Here is an 18,638-nt window from a genome sequence, read left to right as displayed (position 1 = left end):
TGACTTGGGCCCTAAGTCCTCCTTCACCCGGTTGAACTCCTGACCTTCTGGGCTCCTGAGAATGGCTACACCTGAAATTCCAGGTTTAGGATATTGTGTCTCATGCTTGGCTCTCTGTTGGGAGCTGGGTTTCCCACCTCCAGTTGAGAGGATTGTGCAAGAGCCAGCCTGATCATGTGTCTGCAATTTCTAGAAGACGGAGCAACACCGCAAGTTCTCTCTTTAGAGAACCATCGTGGCTCTGGGCAGGGAGGTATTACTTAAAATCTTATTCACAACAACTATGAAATCTTGCCCATTACATCTACTTCCTCTTTTAGTTCTATTCACGCATGGGAAGTGGCTGGGGGAGGAACTGTGAGAGTGACTGTGAGTGAAAGCAGAAGGGCTGGAGGATGAAGGAGTCGAGCCTCTAGTTCGGTCTTGCTGAGGGGCTCGACCCAGGGGGACCCGTGTGAGGCTGAAAATGTACCTGCTGCTGCTCTTTCCCCTCCTCTTCTGGGTTCCAGGTAAGTGGGATCTGGGTCTGAACTCGTGGGAAAAGCTTATGGGCAGGAGGAGGTGGCTGCCAGGGGGAGAAGTGGTCCAGAAGGTGTCCTGCTGAGAAGTGGACCCCATTTCTAAGTAGTTCCTCCAAGCCATGAGCCTGTGCGGTTCATCCACTCAACTCACCACCAGTGTTTCCGTGGCTACAGTTGCCAATGAAGAAATATGCAGCCTGGCTTTCACACTGAGCCCAGCAGAAGGCATACCTCCTAACCACCCCGGGGGCTGATAATTCAAGATGGACAGATGGATGGGGCCCATCGGTCACAGCAGAGGAGCCCTGGCTGCTCAGGGGAGCTGGTAATGCTTGCTCCTGGACCTTCGTGACTGTGTTAGAAGCAAGGGAGGCTTTGGGAAAGAAGTGAAGGTGGAAGGTGCTTGAGGGAAGGAAAGCAGGGAGGTTGCCAGACAGGGAGGGGGAGGGGAGGTGAGGTCTTTGAAGTAGAAGGAAGTAGCAGAAGTTGCAGAGGGACTGGAAAAATCAAGAGGAGGTAGCTTGGTAGGGTGAAGAGGAAAGGAGCAGCTGAGACATGGACAGAGGGTTGAAGTGACCTTGAAGTTGATGGATGCCACCGGTTTGATTAAAAATTAAGGGGATTGTCTTGGAAATGTTGGAAGGCCTGAGGGCTAGGCCTTTGGGCTTCCTCTCTCTCTGGAGTCACTCCCTTGTTGATCTCATCTCCTCTCTTGGCTTTAAATGCTCTCTGTGTACAGATGACTTCAATTTCTGCATCCCTAGTGCCTGGAGATCTTCCTAGATTCCAGAATATTCTACCGAATTGCCCATTGAACAAGTCCACTCAGATGTTGACATTTCAAATGTGACCTGACCACTCCTTCCCCCTTCAACTCCTTTCTGTCCCACCATTGCGTTGGGAACCTCCATCCTTCTAGGTGCTCAGGCAAAACCTGGGCATCCATCTCCTCTCACATCCCATAATGACCCTTAGACAATGTAAGCCACATCCTGTCTCTCCTCTAGTCAAAACCTTCCAATGACCTCCCATCCCACTCGGAGTAAAAATCCAGCTCCTTACTGAGCTACCAGGTGCTCACCATCTGGGTTCTTCTACCACATCATTGCTCTGGTCTCTTCTCTATTCTGCTCCCCCTGGTTCAACCCACTTCAGCTACAATGAACTTTTAGATGTTCTTTGAACATGGTAGGCACACTCCTGCCTCAGGGCCTGTGCACTGCTATTCTCTTGAGCCACAGGTTCCAGGCCCTCACATCTTTCAAGTCTTTGCTTCTCACAGAGGCCTTCATTGATGACCCTAATTACAATAACAATTTTTTTTGCATCATTTTTCTCCCGTTTGTCTCCTCCCTTCCCCCATCTTGATTGAATATAAGCTTCAGGAGGGCAGGGATTTTTGCACCTACAACCATACCAGGTACAGATTAGACAAACAGTATGAGTTAAATGAGTGAATGTATCTAATGGAGAGGGAGCTATATGATTGTTGTAACCACCCCACCCCCAGACCAAATCTTTCTACTTTTTTAGAAATGAACTATTGAGACTCTTAACATTAATTGGAGAGGACATACATTGCTCATGGGTATGTAAAATGGTGCAGCCACTTTGGAAAACAATTTGACATGCTTGAAAATGCTAAATGTGTGGTTATCATTTGACCCAGAAATTCCACTCCTGGGTAAATACCCAAGAGAATTGAAAATATATGTCCACGTAAAAAGTTGGATGCAAATGTTCATGGCAAGGTTATCTCTAGTAGCGCTAAAGTGGGAACAACTCACATGTGCATCAACTGATGTATAAATAAATATAAATGGTCTGTCATACGATAGAATTTTTAAAGCACTCTTCTTTCTTTTAAAAAAATATACTTTTTATTGATTTCGGAGGGGAAGGGAGAGGGAGAGAGAAATAGAAACATCAATGATGAGAGAGAAACATTGATCGGCTGCCTTCTACACGCCTCCTACTGGAAATCAAGCTCAAAATTGGGCATGCGCCATGACCTGAATTAAACCGTGACCTCCTGGGTCATAGGTTGATGCTCAACCATTGAGCCACACCGGGCAGGCAAAGACTCATTAAGAAAAATGAAAATACTACATATCAAAACTTAGGCAACATAGCCAAAGCTGTATTCAAAAGTAAATTCTTAGGAAAAAACCTAACAGTTGCTTGAAGAGTTTCACAGAGTTACTCTGTGAACCAGCAATTCCATTCCTAGGTACATAGCTGAGATAACTGAAAACACACATCCAAGCAAAAAAGCATATATGAACGTTCATAGCAGCTGCACCTCCTGAGCCCATCAGCACAGGCCAGGAGCACTCACTCCTGTGGCCATGGGTCCGCGGGTACTTCCTCCCCCTGAGACCAGTTAACACTGAGATGCGACAAAAGGACAAAGATTTATGGGCCACAGGGAGCGGGAGGGAGGGAGTTATAGGAGATAATTCTTGCTCAGAGTCAGTGCTTCTGTTTCCTTGAGCTCTGCAGTGGTGCCGTTAGGTGGTTTTGGAGGTGGCTCTGAGCCAGTGGAACTTGGAAGGACAAAGGTCTGTGTTGTGGAAGGTGAATTCCTTCCTTGACTCTGTCCCACTCCTCAGACCTTGGACTTGTCGGAGCTGCTCACAGTGCAGGCGGCGGTGGCCCTGCCCTCAGTGGTGGTGACAGGTACATGGGTTTGTGTTTTCCAGGCTCATCAGTTCCCATCACGGGTCCAGAAGCAGTGAGAGGTCTGGAGCGGGGAGTCTTGACCGTGCAGTGTCGCTATGACACAGGATGGGAGACCTACAGGAAGTGGTGGTGTCGAGGGGCTGTTTGGGGTAGCTGCAAGATCCTTGTTCAAACCAATGAATCAACATTTGGGGTGAAGGAGCGTGTGTCCATCAGGGACAATCAGACAAACCACACGTTCACTGTGACCATGAAGGAGCTCAGGCGAGAAGATACAGACACTTACTGGTGTGGGATTGAGAGAACTGGATCTGACCATGGGGTCCCTGTTAAAGTGACCATTGACCCAGGTAAGAGGACGTGCATGTGTGGCTGTGTCTCTTTAGGGCCTGCTCTGCCCTGGTCCCTGAGGTCCCTGTTCAGTGACTGAACTCACTCAGATGAACTGCCACAGAGGGGGGTTGAGTCTGAGTTCTCATGGAACCCCAGCTGCTCACTTAGGTTGGGAGGTGCAGGGCTTCTCTTAGATGCTCTTGGGGCTCAAGATGGGATCAAGCCTTTCTGGGCACATTCTTTCCTCTGCACAGTTCATTGCCTGAGTCTATTGCCATAGAGACCACGGTGATGGCCCCCTTTAACTCATGGGCTGAGGGAACCTTCTACCATGAATCCCAGAGGTTCCATTCCTGCCAAGGCTTCCCTAGCCCTCTGGTGCCCAAGTGTCCCTGCTCTTCCTGGAGGTTGGGGCCCGGGCTCATAGCCGTTTCCCACCCCTTGTTCTATATCTGGTCTCAGGGGGAAGGAGGCCCAGCACAGTTGGGGCTGTGGGTCACTCCCGAGGTCTGGAAAGGCTTCCACAGCAAAACACTTGCATTCTGGGCGCCTGACATCCCATCATGAGCCATGGATGCATCTGGGCTTAGAGACGTTCTCTTCCTAAGACCTTCTAGAATAGACACTCCTGGGAGCATCTGGGTGTGAACAAGTGTATCTGTTGGGGTCTGCTTTGCCGACCCTCGGACAGCCAGCACCAGCTCACAGGGCACTTATGGCCGGGAGGGGACACACTCATAGCGTCCCCACCACACCTGGAACCGGGAGGCCTGTGGTAGCTGCCAAGTGCAGCACGTTCCTTGTCTCATGGGATCTCGAGAATGATCCTGAGCAGGAACTGCCCCATCACAGAAACTTAACAACTTGTCCAAAGGAAAGGCTCTTCCTGAGCATCGTGATTTTGCTCAGGGCCGGCCCTGACCTTAGAAGTCATAGCTCTTGGGTGTGTTAGTTACCTGGCACGTCCCCATTCTGCTCTGGTCCTTGCTGGATAAGTAAGATGGGGAGGTACTGGCGGAGGCCCTGCCATAAACAGCGGGAGTGTTTAAAGTTCAGATGAACTCCAGCTGCCATTGCCCTGAGGCAATCCTGGGCCCCCTGAGCCTTTCAGGGCCTGTGTGCTGACCCCTTGGACCTGTGCCCAGGTCTCCTACAGCCAAAGAGATGAGTGGTCCTGCTGTAGGCCCCTTCCCATGGCCCTGCCCCAGGCTCTGCAGGCCAGGGCAGCCCACATCCTCCCTGGCTCTGAGCTACGTGCAGGGCTGCGGGTGGGATAGCAGGAGAGTGGAATGTAATCTGTTCTGTATGACAAGCACCAACTACAGTGTTGACCCCCACCTCTGCCATCGCCTCCACTGCCAACGCGTTCACAGTACCAGTCACCCCAGATGACACCATAGGCTTCCCGAATGTGACCAGCCAGCACTCCGATGGCAGGTAAGTCAGCTTGGATGCTGCTGTTCCCTGTGGCCCACTGGTCCCAAACTTCTCCAGTGTGGGGACCCTTTGTGGTCCCACATCCCAGCCAGGATGCCAGGGGTCCTTCCTCTTGCTCTCAGGCCGCACAGTGTCCTTGGTGAGCCCCCACCCCATCCTGCGTCCTGGAGCTCAGTGCAGTTCGGAGGTTTGTTGGTTCATTCACGCATCCATCCCACTTCCACTGAGTTACATTCTGCTTGGCCGGCACTGTGTTGAGCTGAGGTCTCACAGATATAGCGCGTCCCATGCGGAGCTCAGAGTGTGGGAGATGGAGGAGCCGGCAGTCAGGGCAGAAGGCATGGCCAGGGTGTGTGGTCACGGGGTCATGGGGCCACAGTGACCCCTGGTCCAAATTCTGGGAGAACAGGAAGGGCCTGGGGAAGTCCTGTTTCCCTAGTTCCTGTTATGGCAACAGCAGTGACCCTGATAGGCCCTCGTGTCTCTAGAGCCCCTGGCAGCTCACAGAGGACTTTCCTGTGTGTTATTCTGTTTGTACGTTGACCCTGCTGACGACCACGCACATTCCCATCCTCAGGCTTCCCACACCAGGGGCTCCTAAGTCCCCTCACCCATTAGACCTCTCTTTGGGGAGTTTCTTTCTACCGGACTGCTTTTAACCAGCAACAGCAAGGAGTTTCTCATTTTTTGAGCGAAAGCCAGACGTACGTACCAGTTAGGGCGTTTGCTCACATTATGGATAACTCACTCATTTATTCAACAAGTAGCTATTGAGCCCCCCTCATATCCAGCACTGATTTAGGAAACACAGGGGATAGGAGGTGAACAGAACAATCAAGCTGTCTGTCTGCCCTCCAAGCACTTACAATCAAGAGATAATTAATGTACCAAATAGAGTTAATTAAGTAATTAATTGATGAAATTATTTTACAAATCTCTGTAAGTAGTGACGAGTAAGAGATAATCCTTATATTCATCAGCTCAGACTGCTGTCACAAAGCAGCGTCAGCTTAAACAAACAGTTGCATTCCGGGCGCCTGACATCCTATCGTGAGCCATTGAGGCCTCAAGTTCTGGAGGCCAGAAGTCTCAGTCAAGGTGTCGGTAGGGTCAGTTCCTCCTGAGGCTTTGGTCCTTGGCTTGTAGACGGCCATCTTCTCCCTGTGTCTTCCCATGGTTTCCCCTTTGTGTGTGTCTGTGTCCCAGTCTCTTCTTATTATTATAAGAACCCCAGGCATTTCCTCCCAGAAGAGGAAGCGAGGGTGAGAAGAGTAAGAAATGAGGAAAGAGAGAGAGTGTGTGTATGTGTGTGTGTGTGGGGGGGGGGGGCGTTGAGGGGTGTGGGGCTTCAGGCAGGGGAGGGCAGTGGAGGCCAATGTCAGCCTTGGCCATTTTCTTGGAATGAAATGGGGCTGTTATGGGATTTTGAGCACAGGAGGGAGGTGCTGGGACTCTGGTTAAAAGCATCCCTGGCTGCTGGGCTGTGTTGATGATGAACTACAGGAGGGTGCATGAGTTTCCTGTGGCTGCCATAACGAAACAGCACAAACTGGGTGGCTTAACACAAGACAAGTTTATTCTCTCACAGCCCAGGAGGTCCATGATCTGAAATCAAGGTGTTGACAGGGCTGGCTCCTTGGGGCTCAAAGGTAGAACCTGTCCCATGCCTCTCTCTTGGCTGTTGGTGGCCGGCCATCCTTGGCGTTCCTTGCCCTGTGGCTGAATCATTCCAGTCTCTGCCCCTGTTGTCACATGGTCTCTGTGACCGTGTCCCTGTTGCCCAAATTTTCCTTTTATAAGGACACCAGTCATTGGATTAGGCCCACCCTCATCCATCCAGTAAGACATCATCTTGATCACATCTGCAAAGATCCTATTTCCAAACAGGTCATGTTCCCAGGTTCTGAGTGACATGAGTTGTGGGCTGGGGGACACTATGCAGCCAGGTCAGAGGACCAGTGAGGAAGCAGGAGACCTCGCCGGTGCCTGTTGTCATACTTCTCTTAGGCTTCTAGGCCCATTGAAACTCCCTTGTGGAGCCCTCCTCTCCTTTAAAAACAACAGCCATTTTTAGGGCACCCAGGAGTGGGGTTCCCAGGCTGGAAACTGCGAGTCAAAAGGTGTGTGGCCCTGTCTGCTACTGGGTGGATGGGATAAGGCCCAGAGGCAGGAGGTGAGCCAGGGCTCACCGTGTCTTCTGTTGTTTCCAGTGGTGTCTCCCCGAATCTCTTCATCATCCTGCCCCTCCTCTTTACTGTGTTGCTGCTTCTCTTGGTGGCAGCCTCACTGTTGGTGTGGAGAATGATGAAGCGACAGAAGAAAGGTGAGAGGACCTGGCTGGGCTGGGCTGGGTGGAAGTGTGTGGGTCAATGGCTGGGATGGCCATCCAGGAGCCATCGGTCCAAGGGGTTGCCCATGGGGTTTGAAAGGGGTGTTTTCCCAAAGGCCGCTGGTAGCTGAGCCCAGGAGGCGCTGACATTAGCTGTCTGCCTTGCACACCCCTCCTTGCCCTTCTCTTCTCTCTGACCCACCACTTCCTTCTCTGTTTCCTGGCTTGACTCTTGGTGGCAGAAGCGGCCATGACCGTAGGCCCATTTTGGGAACCCAGACACTTCAGTGAAATTCATATGGTTGCCAAGGAGGTACTGAGCTGACACAGAGGTAGGCAGAAATACACACACATGCAAGAATGTGCACACACATGCACGAACACATATAACACAGTGCATGCACACGCATGAACACACATTTAACACACACATGCACACAGAGATTATACATATGCACACACACATGTGTGCTTGCATATGCGTCACACACAGTCCTCTGGGTTTTATTATAAAGGTTGGTTGAGATTCCTACTTTTGCTCCTCCTCTGCCCCAGCCATTCACTCACAAGCCAGCATCATCCAACAGGGGATCTGGCCCCAAACAAACCCTCCTCCTGTCTGGCTCCACTTCCACATCCTCATGTAATGGCACCGCCCCTTCTCAGAACCCACTGGGACCTGCACTCTCTCTCATGAGGTCCTCTCCACCCCCCTCCCTCCCCCGAGCCTGGGGGATCTTGTAGTCTGGGAGGAGGGATCCTGGCTCTGTTCAGCACATTTTCTCCCAAGTGCATTGTCCGTGGCTCACGTTATAAATACTTTCTGTGCTCCTCAGTATCTAGATTTTGAAACTAAAAATCTGACTGTTTTTGTCTTTTAGCTGCTGGGATATCCCCAGAGCAGGTAAGAGAGTCCCTGAGGTCAGGCCAGCACTTTCCCTCATTTTCTGTCTCCCAGGGGCCCTGAGGTCCAAAGGTATCAGGCAGACCATGCGCCCAAGTGTCTGAGGGGTCTCCCCATCATCCTCCCAGATGCAAGGCCAGGGTGGATGGAGGGGGTGCTGGAAACAGCCAGAGGAGGGGAGGGCTGGGAGGGGGAAGGCGAAGGAGACAGAGACGTGGGGGCTGCATAGGAAGCTGGGGGGGGGGGGGCAGGGCAGCAGAGGGGCTGGCATCCTTCTGCGGAAGAGGAACCTGGGCTTCCTCTCCCAGGTGCTCCAGCCCCCGGAGGACAATGTCTGCTATGCCAACCTGAACCTGAAGCAGACAGGAGCCTCGCCCAGCTCCCCCAGGAAGAGGGCCCCCACGCAGCCCTCCTCCTCTGCCCAGGACGACCAGGGGGAAGTGGAGTACATCACCATGGTGGGTACTTGCTGGGGCTGCTGTGGGCCTTGGATTCATCGTCCCTGCTTTGAGGATGGACTTTCCCCTGCCCCTGTGGGCACAGAGGAGGGTGGGCCGGGCACAATCGCAGCCATTGAAAGACTTGCCTGCTGAGCTCCCCAAGGCGCTTGGCCCTCGGAAGTGTCTCCATATCAGGTCTCCACATGGGGGACTGGGAGCCGGTCAGTGGAGACCCAGCCAGGCCCAGTGACCTGGGAGCACACGCAGAACGTGCTGCCCTGGCACGGAGTTGAGGGAGAGTCACCTGCTGTGGCTGGAGCTCAGGGTGCCCTGCAGGGAGGAGGGAGGCGGGGCTGGAGGGCCTGGGAGTGGCCTTCAGAGTTCCCGAGGGGCGTGTCCCCCAGCCTCAGGGAGGCCTCCTCATCCATGAGCATAGCACCCCACCCCTCCCCCCACCAGCCTCCCTGACTTGCATGTGTCTTTGTTACAGGCCCCCTTTCTGGACAAGGACATCTGCTATGCAGCTCTGTCTCTGGACACCTCAGATCAGGACTCAATCTACATCAACAGACAGGACCTCATCACCCCCCCTCCCAGCAGGAACCAGGAGGAGCTCATCCAATACAGCGCCATCAGGAAGCCTTAGCTGTGCAAGGATCCTCTGCCCGACCCCACATGAGGCCTGTCAGCACGTTCCTGCCTCGTCTGCTTTCTGCTCCCAGTCCTCTCATCACCCCCAGCCCGGAACTGGGCTCCAAGCCTGGTCTCAGGGGGATTCTGGGAGATAGAAAGGGGTCTCCCCATTTTCCTTCCTCTCCCAGAGGCTGGGGCTATGGTCTGGGGCAGCTGAGGGAGGAATAATGATGATCATGACAATAATACCAACAAACCTCTATTTATTGCTGCCATGTGTGATGGGTTGAATAACAGCTCCCAATGCTATGTATGTGCTAATCTCCAGAACCCGTGAACATTAGCTTCTATGGCCAAAGGGGCTGGGCAGTGTAATTAAATGAAGGATTTGGAGATGTGGAGATTATTCTGCATTATCCTGGCAGGCCATAAATAGAACCACAAGGGTCCTTTTAAGAGGGAGGCAAGAAGGTCACAAGAGAAGGGGCTGTGACGACGGAAGCAGAGGTTGGAATGACGTGGCCAGGAGCCAAGGAAAGCTGTAGCCTCTACAAGCTGGATAAGTCAAGGACTGGATGCGTCAGAAGGAACCAGCCTCGCGGAGACCCTCACATGAACCCAGGGAAAGGGATTTGGAACTTTTGGCCTCCAGATCGGTAGGAGCATAAATGAACATTGTTTTCATTGAGCCACTAAATTGGAGGTAATTGGTTAAGCCACATTGGGAACAGATACCCTATTGTGGCAGGTGCTCTTTCCTAAATGCTCTACCTATAGAAACTCATTCAATCCTCACAACAGGGCGCCTCCATTACTGCCCCATTTTACAGATGAAGAGTCGAGGTCCAGAGAGAGTCTGGGCCACTACCCTGCACTGTGGGTCTAGGGAGGATAGTGTGTGTGTGTGTGTGTGTGTGTGTGTGTGTGTGTGTGTGGGCACCTGCATCCACACAGCAATAGTTAGTGAATATTTACAAACTCCGGACTCACCATGCTTCTTCTAGAGTCCCCATAGCCCTCTCTCCAGAGCGGTGGTCAGTAAACTGCGGCTCTCGAGCCACATGCGGCTCTTTGGTCCCTTGAGTGTGGCTCTTCCTAAGCCTTAGGAGTACCTTAATTAAGTTAATAACAATGTACCTACCTATATACTTTAAGTTTAAAAAATTTGGCTCTCAAAAGAAATTTCAATCGTTGTACTGTTGATATTTGGCTCTGTGGACTAATGTGTTTGCCGACCACTGCTCCAGAGCATGTCCTGAATCCAGTCCAGTCCCATTGTCTCCATGGTGACCAGCCTCGTCCAAGCTGCCATCCAGTCCCCTGGCTGGAGTCCCTTTTTCCATCTGTGTCCATTCTCCCAGCAGCCAGACCTGCTCACTCCCTGCTTATCACCCTCGGGTGGCTTCTTCCGCAGCCTATGGGGCCACCGGGATCCATGGTCCCTGCCTGCGCCTATGACCCTGTCTCTGCCAACTCTCCCTGCCCCTCACTGTCCTTCACCCCCAGGGGCCTTCCTGCTGTCCTTGGAACTTCATAAGGCTTGTTAACCCTCACCTGAGGATATATATTTTTTCCATTCATTTTCTTAGAGAGAGTGGAAGGGAGGGGGAGATAGAGAGATATAGATAGAGAAAGAGAAAACATGGATGGGGGAGAAACACATCAATTGGTTGCCTCAGGGGGGGGCCTGGAAGTGTTTAGGGGCCATTATCAGTGGGTCCTGGGCTGGCCTCACTTCTCACAGCTGTGGATAATCCAAGGGGCCTGGGGAGGATGGTGGCCATCCCAGCATGATTCTGCTCTCCCTCCCGGGGGAATTCCCTAGCATGGCCACAGCTTTACGATCCGATCGTGGGGAATTTGCAGAGCCCTGACAAGCTCACATATTCTCGGGCTGGTCATTTATGCCGCTGGGGTCAGAGAGAGACCGTGTGACCCTGGCTGTTTTAGGGTTTACACCAAACAGGAAGTGCCAACAGAGAGATCTTTAAATGGAAAAGGTCAACGTTAAGCAAAATCAGAGTGAGGCAAAATAGAAAAATAAAAGTCAAAATAGAAAGCCTTGGGCCAGGGCACCGCTGTGCCATTTTAACTTCTGTGTATAACGGGCTTTTACCGCTGAGTTTTTAAGCAGCCAGCGCCAAGCAGAATCCACAAGTACCTGGGTTTGTCGGACTAGTTACATCTTTTCTAGTAACTAGTGGAGAGTCCTGCCATGAATCTCCTGACATAAATCGAGAAACACCGGGGAGACTAGAATGCAGCTCAGTTTAGTTTGGCTGGAGGACTCTGGTTGCTTCTGCCTTTTTCTGGACCGTGGATATGGGCTGGAAATGGAAGTTTCTGGCAGCCTGGCTGAGCTGAGGAAAAAGAAACCAGCTTAGAAAGACGGAACCATGTCCAGCTGGCGTGGTTCATTGTTGAGCATCGACCTATGAACCAGGAGGTCATGGTTCGATTCCCTGATCCCCGGTATGGGGCGTGCAGGAGGCATCCAATCAATGGTTCCCTCTCACCATTGATGCTTCTGTCTTTCTCTCCCTCTCCCTTCCTCTCTGAAGTCAATAAAATATATTTTTCTTAAAAAGAAAGACATCCACTCTGATCACTTTCAATTGTTTTATTCAAGCTTTTTTATAAAGGTGTCCACCAGATATACTGCTGGGTTGGTGGCTGTCTTTAAAGGGACCTTTTCATGTCCTCAGAGACGGGGTTGACTAGCCCATGGCACTTGGGAAAGCTGCCCCATCCATCCTACAGTGGCACGGAGCAGACTGCTGGCTGTGGTCCTCCCGGGAAGCATCCGGGTCCTTTCGGTGGGCCTGACTACAGAATCTACCTCGAAGCCAGTCCAATTTGTTCAAGCCAGAACTGGAGTTAAGACTGTGGTCTTGAAGTGGTCAGGGCCCCAGGGGAAGGGAAGCAAACATATGCAAGAGGTACGAAAGGAAGCTGTTTCGTAATGTTTATAGATTGGCATCTCAGTGTTGTCTCGGCCATATCCGGCTGCTCCACGAGTACTTTAAGGCAGATTTTGGGTGCTGGTCTAGCACCTTTACTGCAAGAGAGAGGAAGTCCAGGCAGGGTTCTTCTGGTCTGAGTGACGGTGGCATTGGCCCTTTTGTGGTACCCTTTCCAGGCGAGCGTACTTCTGCGAAGGCAAACGCCAAGGTATCTAACCACTCAGCTCTGGCGGAGTGCCTCATTAGTCACAGCCTGTCTAATGCTACTCGGGCCTCCCTCCTCTGGCTGTTGAATTATTAATATTTAAAGATTCTACTTTATAAAAGTTGTAGGGTTTGGGCAGTCTTCTTTTGAGAATGCTGTGCTTTCAGAAGACGGAGCCTTTCTGAGCAGTTGACAGAGACAGGCACACTGGACTGGTAACCTTCAAAATGCATGATGAAGACAAGTGTTGGATTGACCTTAAAAACAGCAGCCACTTAGCCTTGGGAGGGCCAGGCTGCTGGACTAAGTCGATTTCACGTAATCAATAATGTTTTAGATCCGGAGGGACTGATCCAGGCTTTTATTTTACCAAGTAGGTGCGTTTTTCGCCACAGTGATTGGAATTGGTAATTAATCGGTCAGTTCACTGAAAGAGTTGGTTAAATCAGGGCATCATGAAAGAAGTATTCTTTCTCCAAATGCTTTGTCTTGACTCCAAATACTTAAGTGTGTAGCAGTTCGCTGGTATTTTGATGTAGACCTGAGCCATTCCTTTGCCGTTCTCAGGGGCCGTTGCCGGTTCAGCATGAACTGCACACATGTGGTGTGGGGCTGGAGTCCAGTTCCAGCTTGTCTGATGTGGAGGAAGATGCGCGAGACACTTGTGAAGCAATCAGATTGCAAAGCCCTTTCTCATTTTCCTGTTTTTACTCAGAATATTTCACAGCTCTCTCACTCATTCCTAATTTGACTGCATTAAAAAAAAAAAAAATGACGTGCTTTTATCGAGTCTTTCCAAAGCATTCCATTTAGTTTTTGTAGAAATAACAGTTCTCTTTTTGCTTACACTCTTTTTCATTGGTATCCTTTCTGTTGATACTCTTCGTTGATGAGCTCATGGATGCAGGCATTAAATCACACCATCATAATTACTGCGCACAACGGGCCTAAGCAAGTTTGGGCCCGAACACAGTTGACTCTCGTTAAACGCGCACCTCAATGGGTGAGAACAGAAGAATCTACTCTTTGCCACAGGGATCAAGTCAGTATGTTTCACCAAGAGACTAAAGGGTGTTGGTTGAACTAGTAAGAGTGGAATTGGTGAAGAAAGTTTCCACTGAACCCTCTGTTATGACCATAATTTCATAAAAGAAAGGACAGTTGAGGATCCCAAGTCAGAATAGCAGTCAGTGTTTCCCAAGAAAAGATAGTTGGTGACTTTATGCCAAGGTGGACTTACGTCGTGTGCACCTTATCTCCTCCTAAGGGATGGATACTTTATCAAGGGCAGGCACCCACATATGGACTCAGGATTGGCAGCCATTGATCTCGTTCATACTGTTCTCTGGACATGATTCCCTCCAGTACATCCCAGCTGGTGTAGTCTAGCATTCCCTTCACGACCTCTCGTAACCCTGCGCGTCTGGGTGCTGACTCAGGCCGTCAGTCATGAGGGCCCCATGGCCCAACGCCAGATTCCCCCTGCCCAGCACAAGCCCTTCCCCACAGTGATCTCAAACTCACATGGCCCTGCCCTGAGGGTGCGGGGTCCTTGCCTCAAGGCAGGGTGACTGACTCATTGGTTTTGCCGAAGAACCTCTGAGGACAGGTTCAGAATTAAGGACTGGGTAAGACTCCGCTTCTAAGGCTCAGGAACAGACAAGGCACATGCCGAACCCTCGTGCGGTAGGAAATCTGCTCTTTGCAGAGCGGAAGGGAGTCTTCTTTGTGTTCCCTGCAGGTCCCTGAGGGAAAACCCCATCCTGGCGAGTCTCTGAGGGCTCCTGCATCCCTTCCTGTCACCTTCCTACCTTCTGTGCCACCAACCCAGATGGCCCCAATCCTACCATTAATTAGCTTATTAACTTTTCATTTTAAGTTATAAAATATCTGATGCAGACTACATACTTATATAAAGTATATACATGTTATAAAGGACAGCGCTGAAGAAATGGAACATTACAAACACCACCGAAGCCACACAGCTCATTATTTGCCTTTGTTTTTCTTCCAAAGAGGAATATGGTCGCATAGGTAGCTCTAGCAGTCCATGGCAGCCCTTGGCCACTATTCTCATCTTCATATTAATGGGTAAAGTCATCAGATGAGCTGGTCTGCATTCTGTGGTATTCTTTTTTCTTTTTTTAAAAAAAATATTCTTATTGATTTCAGAGAGGAAGGAAGAGGGGGAGAAGGATAGAAACATCAATGATGAGAGAGACTCACTGATTGGCTGCCTCCTGTACACTCCACACTGGGGATTGAGCCCGCAACCTGGGCATGTGCCTTGACCGGGAATCGAACCATGACCTCCTGGTTCATAGGTTGATGCTCAACCACTGAACCATGCAGGCCAGGCTATTCTGTGGTATTCTGTACTAAACTGACAAGTCTGTGCAGCTCTTCTTATTTTAATATTTTCCTCTCCCTCCCCGCGCCCCAATGCCCAATCGTGTCTGTGTTATCGAAGGACCCGGTGATTGGTTTGTCACTTGAAAAGCACTGGAAGGAGCTGCAAAGTTCAGATGATGTACTCATTTCAAATTTCACACAGCCTTTGCAGGACTAATGATAAGCCACAGAAGCAGAAAAACTAAGCCCAGAGACCCAGCGTCCTCCCATGGGAACACCTTGCTGTCTGGCTCGAGGCAAGTGAAAGCAGAACTGGGAGAGAAAGCATTTTATCTTAAAATACAACGAGACACGAGAACAGATGTGAGAGCAGGTGACGGTAAAGTGAAGGAGGTTCTGCCCCGAGCGGCCCTGACGTCAGTACATCTTGGCTTGCTTCCCTGGGGCTGTAATTCTGCAGTTGGGTTTGGATGGAGCCAAATCCCCAGGGGATAATGTTGCTCAGCTCCCAAGACCCAATTAAGGGTGACTCACTGCATCAAGTCTCCTTTGCAGGGGCATCTGAGCAGCTCCGGGGGCAGAGTCTTGAACCTGCATGGTGACCAGTGTCCCCCACTGGCACGGGCCCCGGTGTTTGTCCCGGGCCAGGCTGAGATTGTCGCCAGGGCTGTGCTAGAATTTCGTGACGTCTTTGTACGAAAGTTATTAAGACTTTCGATATGGCGACCCCAGATTGTTAAACCAAACATGAGGCCCTTCTGAATGTGGGGCCTGTGTGACACCCAGGAAGCCAGCCTTGTTTGGCGGGCATCCCCCTCACTTCTCACCAGCCTTCCTGTGACCAAGGTTGCTTATGCCTTATACCCACTGGAAAAATCCAGGCACCTTCACCCACTCACCCTGGTCCCAAAAGGAGGAGAAAGAGCTTCCCCTAATTCTAGCCTGAGCCTCCCATCCTGTGTCCTCGCCCCCTGTCCCCACAAGAACCTTCTTCTTGGGTGGTTGAAAGTTGGGTCATCTATTCCCTCCACAGGAAAGACTACTCTCACCCAAAGGTGAGGTCTAGCTCCAGGGCCCCAGTAAGCCAATAATTTTATAGGGTGACATCAGTTCATTGCCTAAAGTCCAGTTATTAATAACCTAAGTCTGATTATGCAGTCTTTTTTTTTTTTTTTTTTTTTTTGAGGGAAGGGAGAGGAAGAGAGAGAGAGGAAAAAAAATGTTGATGTGAGAGTGAAACATGATCAGCTGCCTCCTGCATGCCCCGATGGGGGATCAAGCCTGCAACCCAGGCAAGTGCCTGGACTGGGAATTGAACCAGCAACCCTTTGGTGCATCAGATAACGCCGAACCACACTGGCCGGGGCTTAAATGACACCATGTGTGAGACACAACTAGCCCAGTTTAGGTGTGAGAATGACAAGTTTATTTCTTTTTCAGTCACTTCTCATTAAAGACATAAAAATATTGGGACCCAGCCTCCCCTGTGATTACCCTGGGAGCAGCTGCTGTGGCTGCATGGCTACCTACAGCCAACACCACCCCTGTTTCTCTCGGAAACCAAGCTCTTCCATGCTCATCTTCAGGGCTGGGCGTGTGACCCATTTCAGTCCAATGAACATTGGATCTAGGTAGAGAGGCCCAGAGAGTAATACCCAAGCCATTGCTCAAGCCACCAGATCCAACTGGGCGGCACACCCAGGCTTCTCAGCTGCATGAGCCAATGAATTCTCTTTTTTGCTTTGATAGTTTAAGTTGGGATTTGCTTTGCCTTTAAAAGGCCCTTAACAACAAAAGAGAAGGAGGGGCTGAGAGCAAGAACATGTCATCACTGGCCCTGCTTATACGTTATGAGAGGAGGTGTGTGAGTGAGTGTGTGAGTGAGTGTGTGTGTGTGTGTACTGATGGCAGCCAGGGGCAGATGTGCAGAAAGCAAGAAGAAATATGAGCTTAAACATGACTTGGTTCAAGACACCTAAAATTATACAAATTATACAAGATGCATAAAGGCATTTGCAGGAGCAGATGTTGTTAAACAACATCCCCACCTGGAAGGGTAAAAGCTGTCTCTGATGAGCAGAAATGCAAATAAGAGGAGGGAGCAGACGTTGGCATTAAGGTCAAGGAATAGGCAACACTTGCTAGGGGGACTCTGGAGCTCCACTTCTTTCAACAATTACACCATTATCTCCCCTGGGAGGATGGACCCCGCTGGCAAGGGCATTGCCCGTGTGCTCTGCACCTCCATCCTCCCCTGTGGGCTCCAGGGAGGCTTCTCTGGCCTGAGCGGGAGGTGAAGACAGGAGCAGGCTGGGGTAAATTTAGAGCCACTTCAAGTGTCCATTCAACACTCCCCCCCCCCCCCATCGGGTGCTCACCTCTGGCTGTTTACCTCCAGCCAAGCTGGGTTTCCTGCCCTGAACATGGAGGAAGTCAGAGCCCTTCCCCAGAGCAGTTGGTAAGAGGAAACATCAGCACACCAACAGCCATGCGTTCCAAGAACTTTCTCACGAAAGGGCCCAGGGACTCTACACGAGAGTGGAGAGCGCAGAGGGGGAGGCCTGCAGAGCGTAGAAAATGAGGTTGGGGGCTGGTCTGAGTCACCATCCTTTACTGCTCAGGCTGCCCAGGAGGACCAGCCAGCGCCACCCACCATGCCAGCTGCCTGCCCTGGGATCTGGGCAGGACCCACAAGCCAGCGATCACAGGTGATGTGACCTGCACTTCATCCATTTATCTGAGTCTCCTGGCTTTCCAGCAGGAGGAAAACAAGCTGCTGGAGGGATGGAGACATTCCACAGGGAGGGATGGAGACATTCTACAGGGAGGAAAGCTGCTCACTTTTCTGGGTTTTCTTGTTTGTTGCTGAGCTGAGGATGGAAATGTGGCAACAAGTGGAGATTCTGCTCTCATTTTGGTTACATGTATTTTTTCTTTAAAAACCCACCACTTGCCCTGACTGAGGTGGCTCCATGGGATGAGTTGTTTCATGCACTGAAAGGTTGCCGGTTCCATTCCAAGTCAGGGCACATGCCTAGATTTCAGGCTCAATCCCTGGTTGGAGTGAGAGCCATTTTTTATTTTTTGGTGGGTGTGTGTGTGTTCTTTTATGATGCCCAGCATAGTTCCTTACACTTTGGAAATGCTCGATACAGGTTTGCTGAAGGACTAGGTGAGGCACGTAGGCTCCCGAGGGATGCAGAAATCACAAGGTGAGCAGTACAAGAGGGAAGTGAAGGACAAATGCAAGAGAAGAGTGATCCCTGACCAGTTTGGCTCAGTGGATGGAGCGTCGGCCTGCGGACTGAGGGGTCCCGGGTTTGATTCCGGTCAGGGGCATGTGCCTTGGTTGCAGGCACATCCCCAGTGGGAGGTGTGCAGGAGGCAGCTGATCGATGTTTCTCTCTCATCGATGTTTCAAACTCTCTATCCCTCTCCCTTCCTCTCTGTAAAAAAATCAATGGAATATATTAAAAAAAAAAAAAGAGAGAGAGAGAGGAGTGAAAGAAGTAGAGATGACCTGCTTGCCTTTCCCACTCACGGAGAGGACGTGTTAGACAGAGTCAGAGGGAATGGAAATCGCGTGTGGGACAGACACTGTCGATTCTTATCTCATCAGGAATTCCTTTTTCCCCCAACAGGGACCAAACCCTGGGTGCATGGATGGACAGTCCAGATCTTTCTGCCCCCTGGGTGCTGGTCTTTGTGAAATGCTACGGAGGTGACTGATTGTAGCTTAGCAATTGTTTGCTCCTCTTGGAACAAGGCTGGCATGTAGGTATTCATCGGAGCACTGGTGATAGTGAGTTAGAGCTCTATTTAAAAAATGTTTTCATTGA

At 50.8% G+C, this 18,638-nt stretch overlaps 2 protein-coding genes across 15 annotated transcripts in view; one reads left to right on the top strand and one right to left on the bottom strand.

Moving 5' to 3' along the window:
• Positions 1 to 18,638, top strand: part of CD300LF (CD300 molecule like family member f) — a 77,117-nt gene that overhangs the window by 16,460 nt on the left and 42,019 nt on the right. For 5 of the 13 annotated variants that reach the window (XM_059671100.1, XM_059671098.1, XM_059671096.1 and 2 more), the window contains exon 2: positions 3,224 to 3,553. In XM_059671100.1, coding sequence (XP_059527083.1) covers positions 3,224 to 3,553 — 330 coding nt within the window. Of the gene's footprint in view, positions 1 to 254; positions 510 to 3,223; positions 3,554 to 4,849; positions 4,974 to 7,183; positions 7,297 to 8,183; positions 8,207 to 8,514; positions 8,665 to 9,136; positions 11,871 to 13,014; positions 13,298 to 18,638 lie in introns of those variants that run through there. The other 8 variants (XR_009449359.1, XM_059671106.1, XM_059671104.1 and 5 more) reach the window with 8 other exon arrangements.
• RAB37 (RAB37, member RAS oncogene family) overlaps positions 1 to 18,638 on the bottom strand; it is a 58,118-nt gene that overhangs the window by 36,469 nt on the left and 3,011 nt on the right. The gene's annotated exons all lie outside the window — the stretch shown is intronic.

The sequence above is a fragment of the Myotis daubentonii genome, chromosome 16 (genome assembly GCF_963259705.1).
Source record: "Myotis daubentonii chromosome 16, mMyoDau2.1, whole genome shotgun sequence".
Taxonomy (NCBI): domain Eukaryota; kingdom Metazoa; phylum Chordata; class Mammalia; order Chiroptera; family Vespertilionidae; genus Myotis; species Myotis daubentonii.
The sequence above is the reverse complement of the archived record's forward strand: the minus strand, read 5'-3'. Positions and strand labels throughout refer to the sequence as shown.